The sequence below is a fragment of the Eufriesea mexicana genome, unplaced genomic scaffold (genome assembly GCF_001483705.2).
Source record: "Eufriesea mexicana isolate 0111107269 unplaced genomic scaffold, ASM148370v2 scaffold654, whole genome shotgun sequence".
In the NCBI taxonomy this organism is placed as follows: domain Eukaryota; kingdom Metazoa; phylum Arthropoda; class Insecta; order Hymenoptera; family Apidae; genus Eufriesea; species Eufriesea mexicana.
In genome coordinates, this window is record NW_016908877.1 from 1584828 (window position 1) to 1597078 (window position 12251).

Here is a 12251-nt window from a genome sequence, read left to right on the forward strand (position 1 = left end):
GTCCAATATCTTGTTCTGACACAAGGCCTCGTTTGTCCAATTTTACTTCAAGCTGCAATGGCTCAAGAGTACCTTCTTTATTTTTTCCCAAACCCTCCCCTGGTCGCCAACCCATCTTCTGCAGTAAAGCCATACCCATCCCACCCGATACAGGCTGTGCTGATACTAACTGATCCTAAATAGTTTATTAGATTAAGATATAATGAATTTCATAGCATTCATAAAACTAAAGATTAAGGATGAGAGAAACATGATTAAAATCAATAGAATAATTTAATAATTCTATATCCAATTGTCAAATCTTAACATATTAATCGATTTTATAAAGTTCTAATATTTTTGGGGTGAAAATACTTACCAAAAAAATCATAAATTCGACATCACGCCGCTGAAGTTGTTTCTTCTCTGACGTAGTTATGTGCCTGTAACAAACCCTCAGGTGGATGCAGACTAATGCTAAATATCCCAGCTTTATAAACAAAAAATACAGTAACTCCAGATGAAATCCTGTGATAGGAAGCTGATGATAATTAGCAATAATCTCACAAGAGCCCATTATATAAATGAATTTTGTGTAATTAATGTTTATATTTACGTATTTTCGCTTTAAATATGTTATTCTTAATTATTAAATATGAAGTATAATTATTAACTATGTACTGTGATCATGCAACACAAAAATGTATAAAATAATGGTGCTCCTGTGTCCATGCAGGCACAGAATCTACTTCGATTTAAGAAATAGTCTGTGCCTACATTACAGTTCTTATCAGATCTGCTATATATTAAAATATAGCATCAATCTTGATAGAGACTGTACCTGAAAACTTGTTACAGGCAATATCAGTATCAGGTAATGCATTGTTTTCTTTTCATTTCATTTTTTTTTTTTTTTTCTTTTTTTTTGTAAAGAAAAATGAAAAATATGAATGAAATTATGTATATATAACACGACTGTGTCAATACATACATTAATATCTCATGTTCATAATTTCATCAGTCCTAATTGCCAATTATTTAATTAAATTGAATATTTCTATCATAGTTGCTTAGAACAGATTTCCATGATGAAATAAATATATAATAAATAATACAACAATTATTTTGTAATATTGTTACCTTACGAGCCCAGGCTTGATAACCTGAAGTAAGCTCTGCAGGTGAGAGTACTTTAGCTCCTGTACTGCCAGTAAATTGACCTGGCATTTGTTTGCTTTCAGCCCAAGTTTTCATCTATTACATAATATATATGTGAATTATAAATACATGACAATATTAAAATATTTTTTACATTATATATAATAATACCTCATTCTGTGCTCGATACATTTCATTTTGAGCACATATATCATTTGGATTTTCTCGTAACTTTCTCATTGCCGCTAATCTTTGAGATACTATAGAACCAATATCTATTGGCTGTAAATGTAAAATACATATAAATGTAAATATAAAACAACTGAATAGTTTCATTATTCTCACACCTCTGTTGCTATTGGTTGAGAAAAAACAGCCGATTGTACTGGATATGTAGATGTAGTTGAAGGTATTACTGTAAAAGGTTCAGCTGGAACAGAAGCTGGTATAAATTGCTTTTTTGTTTCTGGTTTTTTGGGGGTAACTACTGGTATCCATTCATTTTCTGTAACAAGTAAGAAGCTTTAGAGAATGAAATCAGTAAATAAATAAATAAATATATTGAATATAATAAAAAAGAAATTACCACTTTTTCTATGATGTTGTCCGCTTGATACTGGAAATTGTAAACGTAACTGATTTGATGATTCTACTGTTTTTTCCTGGAATGTTTTGGTTGGCAATTGCTTTGCATCCTAATATTAATAATATCTTATAAATAATTATTTATTAATAATATATTGGCAATTATATTAGATTTACCTTAATGTTCATAATAATAGAACTAGGTCGCCCTTTAAGTAGAAATGGATGATGAAAACCTTTTTCAGATTCGCTTCCATCTTCTTCTGAAGAAATACTAGAAAGTTCTCCTAATGCTTCAGATTTTGATAATGATTTACAAAAATCTGAAGTAAAAAAAAAAACATTACTTATCATCAAAAAATAATAGTATTATGCTACTAGTTAAAGAAAATACCTGTGAGTTCATCTACTGTTTTCCCTCCAGCTTGTATTGCAGCAATAGCCTTATCTTGTTGTACCAATGGCAATGTTCCTTGCTTAATCATATTTATTGCATTCCTTCTTGCTATTTCCAACAATTTTTTTTTATCAATTTCTATTCGTTCCCTTATAAGACACAAAAATTTATTATTTACTGAAGAACTATATTTGTAATTATATATTGTGAAAATACAAATTAATACTAACTTTCGTTCTCTACTTCTACTTCGTCCTCGTGCATACTTATCCCTACTCCTATCGTCACTACGACTTCTGTGTCTCCGGCGTTCTCTACATTTTAAAGACTCTCGCCTATCACTACTTCGACTTTTGTTGTACCTGTCTCTACTTTTATCTCTTCGTTTATCTCTTTCTCTGCTTTTACTCCTACGGACAGCCATACGTGTTCGCGATTCAGATCTTCTTCTTTCTTGAGAATGACAATTATGACTATGTTTACTATCTTTGCTTGTTGTAATTTTATTATTATAATTATATGTCTTTTCTTTATATTCATTATCCATATACAATTTTGATTTTTCTATTCCTTCTAACCTTTTATCTACATCTCCCAATCTTTTTTTTTCTTTTTCTCTTAAAATTAATCTTAAATCATTTCTTGCTGTTATTTCTCCTTTTAAAGGACTCAATACTCTATTTTCTACCTTTTCTAAATTTGGACTTAAAGTTGATGATCTAAAGGAGGTACATCGGATTGGACTAGGACTTAATGTTGGAGTTCTATTATCTGTACTACTATCAGATAATTCACCATCTTCCATTCGAGCTGCTTTTTCCTTTTCCTTATTTTCTATTTCCCTAACTGTATCACTATAAACTATACTATTTTTAAGATCTTTTATTAATATTTTTCCTTGATGTCCTGACTTTGGTTTTTCTGTACATAAAAAAGACACTTTATAATAATAGAGTAGATATTATTAAGTCAGATAAAGATTTTTCATAAAAAATATGATGTAAAGAAAAAAAAAGCATATTTAAACTAACAATATTTTTGAAATTTATAACATAAGCAATACATACTAACCAAGAACTTTAGATATTAATTGTTCTTCAGGTTCATCTTGAATTTTCTTTGCAATAGGTGGTAGTTGAGGACTATCAGGCTCCTTTGTAAACATATTTTCCAACTCTGGATTGTTTTTAACCAGTGATTTTTCAAAATTTTCTGACTCTTGCATGTTTTTTTTTTCTGATATATTATCTTTATTCTGACCTTTTTTTTTCATGTTGTTGCATGTACTACCAAGTTTCGATATTTTACTTTTTGGTTCATCTGAATCTGATGACTTACTTGAATCATCTTCATGTCTTCGCTTTATTTTCTTTTTATGCTTTTTTTTCTTTTTAATATCTATTTTTTATAAAAACACAAAGTTTAATTTTATATAATATATACACTTACCTATTTTTTTAACTGTTGACAATATCTTATTACTTTCAAGATCGCTGTTACTTTCGGAAGAATTTCGTTTTGACTTTTTTTTATGCTTTTTGTCCTTATGTTTATGTTTCTTTTTAGTCTTTTTTTTCTTAACCTGTGACTTAATGGATTTTTCAACTTTAATGCTTGCATTTGGAACTTGTTGGTCAGTATTTTCTGACGATACTATTTCTTCTTCAGCGTCAAATGTACTGAATAACTCTGTTAATATCTCATTTGAAGATTTTTCTGGTAGTCCAGGTTCCGGCTTAATTTTTATTCTATCAACACCAACAGTTGTAATTAGATTTGCAATATCAAACAAGTCTCCCATTGCTGATACTAATCCATTTTAATAAATTAAAGAGAACACAAATGTTAAAATCTTTATTGATTTACAATATTAATGACCATCACATTCTATCACGTCGTTCTGTAGTATTGAATCAATATCCGCCATTTTAGTATTTGAAATTAGCGACATCTCTCCAACTAAAGTTTTCAGAAAACATCAATCTACGGTATTTTATAACAATAAAACAAAAACCATATTAAAAATTAAATAATCGTTCCATTTTCCATATTTCATAAATTTGAAAAAATTATATAATATTATGTGCTTTAATACAAATTTAATACAAAAATATTGGAATGAAAAATAATTTCAAAGGTCATTTAAAAATAACAAAGATAGAGAAAAATCTATTTCAAATTTTCAACGAATTAAAAAGTGAAAAAATTTTTAGCACATATAAACGTTATATAATAATGTGTGGAAGGAACAAATGAAGAACTTAAACAAAATCTATATACTAACAATATTAAAAATACATAAAAGGTTATAATAAATAGAAAACTGTCAAAGTTGAGTAAATTATTTCAAAATATAATAGATTACATAAAATTTAAAAATTTTACATGAATAATGATTTTCATGAAATGAACGAATAAATATATTACTTATTTAATATTTGATAGCATATGCAATAAAAATTTATTTGAATAAATAGTCGTAATAAAAAATTTTTGAAATATTAATAAATCTATTTGTACTTGTTATTCGTAATTATAATTTTAAATAACAAAATCATTTTATATACGATCTAATTTTTGTTGTATTTTTCTATGTTTACATAAATTGTTTATTTCATTTAACGTATAAAGTGGAAATCTCAGTGGAAATAAGTGCAACAGTTATAGAGAAAAATCCATTGTATACATGGGTAATATATTTATGTTTCTGTACTTTGCACTTCTAATTATTTTTGACAGACTGATGTTTCAACAGACAAATTTAACATAATATTTCAATCATTTATAAACATTAATTGCAAAAAGACAAAATTGTAATATGCTATATTCTACTTAACTAATTTCTAAACCCGTCAACCTTACATCAAATACTTGTTATAGTTGCATATGATACATGTTAAATATTTCTCAGTCATAATACATGATAAGAATGAATTTTCTTACATATAGATGTAAAGATTTAGCCAGTAATATAAAATAACATTAATAATTGTGAAATCTAGTGCAAAAGTAAATATTTTAATTAATCATTTGAATTTTGAATTTAAATCGTTTAGAAATAGAATTATATGTCTAATTTGAAATATTTTAATTTGAAAATATAGTTTGATGATTATGAATGTATATTTATAAATTTAAAATGAAGTGAATTGTATAATTAAAATTTAAAGTAAATAAATCATTGATGAATTCCATTCTTCCATTGAAATAATGTACAATAACACTAATCATAGCCAAAAACAGGTGGCTAGAAAAGTTCTAGCATTATTTATTAACTGTATATGAATGGCTACTGGTCCTACCTTTTTCTTTTTTTCATGTATTAAGATGTACAATTCTTTCTTGTTTTCAATTATTGTGCACAAAATATACACACTATGTTTCTTTAATATGAATACATTTTTGAAATCATAGGGGAACTAAAAATTTTCACTAGGTGGAATATATTGATAATATACCCTAGATTAGTTAAGTCAAATAATTATATATGTGCATATAGCTTATAGTTTAGATACATTCGATTTTCGCTGCACTTATACTATAAGAGATATAACCCATATAAATTACACATTATTTTATAACAAATTACATCAATGAAAATCACAACTTAATAATATTGGACATAACTAAACTAGGGTAACAAAATAGACATTAATTTTATTAGCACTATAATAAAATTATAAAATGAATATTTTCTTTTATTAGGTTTTTATAACTTACAGTGATAGCTACTTATATACAGATAATGAAGTACAATTTAATTTGTCAAGTACTTATATATTAAATTGTTATACAAAAATTACTTGTACTTTTTATAAATTTCTAGTAAGCTTGATAAAATGACAAAACTATTTACTTATTTATTTAAAATATTAAATAAATAAAATTATTTATTTATTCAAAAGTAAAAATATTTATAAACATAGAAAATATATAATTTCCAATTGCCAAAGAGTATAACCTATATAGTAAAAAAATTGACTTACCGAGCGAATAATGATCTAAAATGTCAGGTATTGTCTAGGTACTTTAAATAATATTATTAATATAATATGGTTCACACAATTTCAAGATTTACTAAAATCATCAACCATATTAAAAATATATAAAAAATGCAAGTAATTTTCGTATAACAGTTTAATGTATAAATACATGAAAAATGAAACTCGACTTTGTTAACTGTAGATATGTATATTGCTGCCACTGTAGAGTTGTAAATTTTTACTCATTGTTCGTCGTCATGTAATATTAATGACTAGACTTCATGTTTTGTTGCTATTTGTACTATGTGTCAAGCTTATTTATTTACTCTGTTGCCTTTCTGATTAGTCCAATGATACAGACAACATAAATTTATGAATGTGCAAATAGCAACGTTCAGTTGCAGGTACAGCTTACATTGAGTTTGAAATAAAATTAATCTAAAAGCTTTGTATAAAAGTAGTATGAGCAAATTCTTATGATTTTTATATTCCTGATATGTTATGTAATTTATACAAAATTCTTAAATGTATTTATATTGTTCATTTTAATACTGATTATTCCAAGACAAATTTTAAAATATGAAATTCTTTGACTTTGTTACAATTATAAAACATTAATTACTGCCAACTGTATTACAGTAAATCTTACTTTTATTTTCCATATATATATAACATGAATATCATCACTTAAGGCTTCAAAAACATGCAACAGAATTCTTATAGCTTGTACCCGCAGACTGGTATGCTACATGAGTCATGTCATTTAATGCAGTTTGCGATATACTATCGCTACCAGTCGTGGATGATTGAGTGTAAAACACCATAACAGAAATCATATGTGAACTGTATTCATTGTCTATCACAAGTTATGGAATACTATGAGAAGAAGGCTCGTACGGTCATTGTAACAGGTTCTCTGCATACTGCACAAGATGTCATTCCAGGAGCACATTTTACACAAGCAACCATATGTCCACATGGTAAAAATACCACTCCTAATTCTCCATTATAACAAATTTTACACATTCTTGCATCATCCGTAGGTTTATTATTAGTTTGTGTTTTTATATTTGATAGATCTTCTGAATTTCCTTTTATAGATTCTGCATTGCTGACAATGCTTTCTATACTATTATCTTGAGAACTTGACCCAGGATTGCTTTCTGTTTCTTTCTTTTTCTCTGTTTCTGTATTTGCAGGTTGTACTTTCTTAATAAAACTGGGTAAATTCATTTGCATTGTTTCCTAAAATAAATATAATGTATACAAATATATAATAATAAAGTATGTATAATGAGGTATAAATATAATTATATGCTTACCTCTTTAGAAGGTGGAGATATATGCTGACCTGTTATCTTATTTACATAATCTTGTCCTTGAACCATTAATAGGTAATAGCACTTAGAAAACCACTTTGCATGTTGCTCCCAAGGATCATCTTCAGGTTCCCAATCCTTTAAGCCACCTCCACAATGATAACATAAAGTTTGATCACCAGTTCCAGTATAATAAAAGCCTGCATCTGCTAATTGTTCCTTTGTTTGTGGCATAGATTTTGGCCATGTTACAAATGTATGTAGTCTAGCATCATAACTTGCATATTCAGGATGTACTGGCCCCTTAGGTCTTCCCAAGCCTAAACAGCTAAGTTTAGCAGTACTAGGTAGTTGTAATTCCCTTGAAAAATTATGGTTATCAGGACCAGATGTAGGTCGATATTCTAAATCATAAGGACCACATACATCTCTGCTTCTTGATCTTGGTGGTATAACTGTATTGGGATCTACTCCAATTGGTACATTACCACAATTCATTTTACGAATAAATCTACACCTTGCTGCCCAACGTTGATGATCAACCATAGGAATATCACCTTCCACCCATTGACATATCTCCACTTGACATTCAAAACATCTTACTTTATCACCTTCACCTGTGTAATAAAATCCAGCAGCTGCAAGTTTTTCCGGTTCAATGTATGATACAGGCCAATTTTCAAAACTATGCAGTCTTGCTGCTTCAAAATGATAATCAATATTATCTACTTCATCACTCAATATATGAGATGTTATAGGAACTGGTGATGGTAAATGTGTATTTGTTGAAGTTTTGAAGTTTGTATCATTTCCCAACTCTCTATGCTTGATAATACCAGTCATTTTATTTGAGTTATTATTAAAGGTATCTTCAAATCTATTAAAGAAAATTACAATTGTTAAATAAGATATTAAACAATTGTAATTGAGCTAATTTTATTAAAATATCGTTAATTTGTAATTATTTTTTCCATTATAAGTATTTCCATTATAGTTTCATTTTATCTACAATACTTGTATAATTTGTTAATTTTTATAAACAAAAAGTAGTAAATATCTCAATTACACATGATGGAACTATGAAACATATGGAATATGCATATATAATAAAGAAATATGTATAAGGCACACAATCGTGTTATACATTTATGAAACATTGTGTATGTTGCATACCACCCGCATCTGATAAAAAAGGAAAGAGAAGGGGTAGAGTTCTAAATGCGCTAGATGATTGCAATGTCGTTATGATTCGTGAATGACAGAGTATTGTGGACTTTTCACAATACATAACGTTGAAATGACGCAGCCTACGTATCGCACACGAACGAAAACTTCCGAGAAGAATTTCTTTTTCTCTCTCTCACTCTCTGACTCCCTCCCTCCCTCTCTCTTTCCTTAGAGTTTACACAAACTCATGATGTTCACCGCCCTGTGCAACGTTGCCGCTTGTACGATCCGTATTTTAAGTCCTCTTGTTGCATTACACCACTGTATACTCATGAGAATGAAATGTATCGACAAGGGCGTAGTAGCTCACATTTTACAATTTTTCATACCATAAGTTTATTTTATAATTTCATAAATTTACCATAAAGTTATAAATATCTAACTAATTTAACCTTTCAGTTTACAATTTTTATATAAAATTAAAATTATATAATAAATGTATACTATCAAAAATTATTTATTAAATTCCAATTAAAAATAGAAAAATTAAGACTCTTCAATATGTAAGTTTATAAAATTCCAAATTTAATCTTCTAGTAATATATTCTCACTATTAAAAAACTTTAGTTTATACAGGGCAATAAACCGGTTTATTAAACTGTGTAGTGGAAATCTATAGTAGATCCTTTTCTTCTTTCTGAAACCTATATTTTCCTAACATTTTTATTTATATGAACGTGACTTTAATTACTCATCTTGGAATACTTTGGAACTATTGAATTTATATTTTCTGAATAAGATACATATTTTATATTAACATCTTTATCAACAAAATTTGAAAAAAGATTAATATTATTAACATTTAAAAAAATTATCTGATTTAGTAATTTCTATATTTTACTTATAAGTTACGAAAAATACTTTATAAAAAAGAAAAATAAGAAGAAAATAATATTTTCGTTTACTTAATCGCAGAATAAAATCTTAAAGTTAGTCTGAACTTTCACATCTGTTTCATTTTGTGACGTTTGGCAACAGCGTAATCAAGAGTAAGAAAGGGAGAATACAACGGAAGTTGGTATGCAAGAGAGATAGACTCAAGCAAACATAACTCATCATTTCCTTGAAACAAAAATGAAAATTTTATCTTCAAGAATTATGTTCATTATATAAATTATTCTACGTTTATATTACTCAGATGTCAACTGATATTTGAATTAATAAATTGAAAGCAATTTTTGCATAATTTATGAAAATTTTATAAACTTGTAAATTTTTAATAATTTCGAATCTTAAAATCATTTTAGTATCTTATTTTAGTTGTAAATTAATAACATTTCTAATTATGTCTTCGTTAAAAAGTATTACGTCCTTATGATTAGTAAAACAAAAACGCATTACGGACATAACATACCGATATCAGAATAACTGTGAAGTCTAATGCACACGCACTTTATTTTTGCACCTTATTTATTATCCAATTATCCCGTTTGTTAATTAATAAATTTACGCGCACTCAAAATAACTTATTTGTATTAAACATCTTATTTTTCTTCTTTTTTTTTATAAATACAATCTGTAACGTCGACCTCCAACGTTGTTGCTGGAGCGTATGCGAGCAAGGAGGTTATTCAGAACTATGACGCAGCGAGCTTTCACTACGCATGCGCAACCCGCCGATCAAAGGAAATTGTTACTACTAGTGATGGACATTTGAATCTCAATTTGAAAGTAATTTCAAATTTTTCAGAGCTGCAAAAATTAGAATCATTTTAAAAATGATTTGAAATTAAAAATTTTTTAAAGTGTTAACAAATTCAAAATCTTTAGTCGCCATAGATCTTATTGTTCATGAGTCATTATAATTTCATTATAGTTATAGTTAATAAATCATGTCAATAAATCAATTAAAATTTCGATTTTTATTGTGACATTCCGTATTTACAATTATAATAAACATATTATTATTAGGCATATCGATGTAATTTTTTAAATAAAGAAACTAAAAGTGAAATAAATTTTTAATTATAAAGATTGAAATTTCTTTGTTAAAAAGATGATTAATTTAATAGCAATAGTTATTTCAGTATTATGATATTTTCATAATATATTTATATTTTATATTTTACAAATAAAGCTAAAAATTAAAATTTATATTTTATTTATATAAATGTTATAAATTATATTACCTAAACATTTGAATAATTTGTTTTTTATTTATCTATTCAATTAGATTCATACAAATAAAAATATACAGGAAAAGTTTTAAACGAGAAATGCAAGTATCATTAAATTTTTTAGTAATGGGTGTTTCATAAAGTGGTAATAGCGCTTTTTTATAAACCAGATATTCTTCATTCGATTTTATTAAACCAAAATCTTATAATAATAAAAAATGTGAAAAATACCAGGATTAAGATATTGCGTTATTTCCTATGTCGATACACATTCATAATTAACTTCCGATGTGGCCAGATTTCACATTCTATAAATATTGAGGACATATTACAGAACAAGAATACAAAAAGGGTGTCCAAAATATTGTACACTTCAAGCAATAAATTCTTCAAAAGTTTCATAAATCAAAAAGTGATAACACATTACATTTCGTTCAGCATCTTTAAATTATCGAGCAGAGTTATGTACACATATACGCAGCAATAGGTGGAGGGGGGGAAGTATTTTCAACAATATTTGTAAAATAATAAACGAATAATTACAAAAATGTATACAATACACTTTTTGTATAATTTCAACTATATTAGTCTTTGTATTTGCTCACATTTGTTTCAGATGGAAACAATTTATAATGAAATGACATAATAACCAATTTGTATGCAGTTTGCGTACCTGATCAATATTTAAAATCGAGCCCCCAAAAATAGAGCCTCGAACGAAAAGAATATTATATTGAATTTTCTTATGTTTATATATATAAAAAAAATATTTTCGTGACAAAAGAATTCAGGCATTCATAAGCGACATATATTGTAACTTGATTTCATTTATCATTGATATATTTCAATAAACGCAATCAATTTTTAGGATATTCTTTATTGTTATTTGTCAACTCATGTAGTGTTTTGATAATGAGTCAGTTAAAAGTAAAATATCATTGTTATATAAGGGCGGAATATATTTAATTATAAAAATAATTTATATAAAATATATATATATATATATATATATATATTGATATTACATTATGCTTGTATGAATTAAAGCATTACATATATATCTTTTTCCATTAATATCGTGTAGTATTTTAAAATTTAGTACAAATGAAATGATTTTGAAAATATAATGCGTTGTAACGTTATTATAACATGATACAGGATATGTTTAATTTGTACTCACCTTCAATAAATACACATTTAACAATATCAGTCTTCAACTGCTAATATATAGGGACTGATAGGATTACTTATATTATCAACTAATCTAAGATAGCTTATCTTAAGTTTCAATTACTGAGTAACATAATTATTTTTTAAACATTACAAAAGATATATTATTTATATCTAATAATACGTATAATATATTGTATTAGTATATATACTTTTATTATTACAATTTAAACTTCAGTTTTGATAGAATGAAAATTGTATTTGTTATATTAATCAATAATGTTACTTTAATTAGCAATCAATTTAATGATAATGT

At 26.7% G+C, this 12251-nt stretch overlaps 2 protein-coding genes across 3 annotated transcripts in view; both read right to left on the minus strand.

Moving 5' to 3' along the window:
* LOC108546448 (protein SON) overlaps window positions 1–4038 on the minus strand; it is a 6063-nt gene extending 2025 nt beyond the window's left edge. The window contains exons 1-11 of the mRNA XM_017898510.1: window positions 3602–4038; window positions 3191–3517; window positions 2350–3040; window positions 2117–2268; window positions 1900–2045; window positions 1724–1832; window positions 1485–1642; window positions 1309–1419; window positions 1120–1233; window positions 359–520; window positions 3–175 (exon numbers count right to left, since the gene is read on the minus strand). Coding sequence (XP_017753999.1) covers window positions 3–175; window positions 359–520; window positions 1120–1233; window positions 1309–1419; window positions 1485–1642; window positions 1724–1832; window positions 1900–2045; window positions 2117–2268; window positions 2350–3040; window positions 3191–3517; window positions 3602–3920 — 2462 coding nt within the window. The 5' untranslated portion in view covers window positions 3921–4038. The remainder of the gene's footprint in view (window positions 1–2; window positions 176–358; window positions 521–1119; window positions 1234–1308; window positions 1420–1484; window positions 1643–1723; window positions 1833–1899; window positions 2046–2116; window positions 2269–2349; window positions 3041–3190; window positions 3518–3601) is intronic.
* A 2214-nt stretch (window positions 4039–6252) lies between these two features.
* LOC108546452 (baculoviral IAP repeat-containing protein 3) lies at window positions 6253–11986 on the minus strand. 2 transcript variants are annotated; one of them, XM_017898523.1, is made up of 3 exons: window positions 11946–11986; window positions 7425–8298; window positions 6253–7347 (listed from the first exon to the last, which is right to left on the minus strand). In XM_017898523.1, the coding sequence occupies exons 2-3, from the start codon at window positions 8262–8264 to the stop codon at window positions 6979–6981; spliced, it is 1209 nt and encodes a 402-aa protein (XP_017754012.1). In that variant the 5' UTR covers window positions 8265–8298; window positions 11946–11986; the 3' UTR covers window positions 6253–6978. The 2 variants fall into 2 exon arrangements, with proteins under 2 accessions (XP_017754012.1, XP_017754013.1); XM_017898524.1 differs by lacking the exon at window positions 11946–11986 and adding an exon at window positions 10003–10273.
* Between the last annotated feature and the right edge of the window lie 265 nt (window positions 11987–12251).

What these genes read in the sequence shown, in the direction of transcription:
- LOC108546452 (XM_017898523.1), bottom strand. Translation starts at nt 8,264, where the DNA reads ATGACTGGTATTATCAAGCATAGAGAGTTGGGAAATGATACAAACTTC. An exon ending in TATCTCCACCTTCTAAAGAG is followed by an intron (nt 7,348 to 7,424) that starts GTAAGCATATAA and finishes TATTTATTTTAG; the next exon opens with GAAACAATGCAAATGAATTT.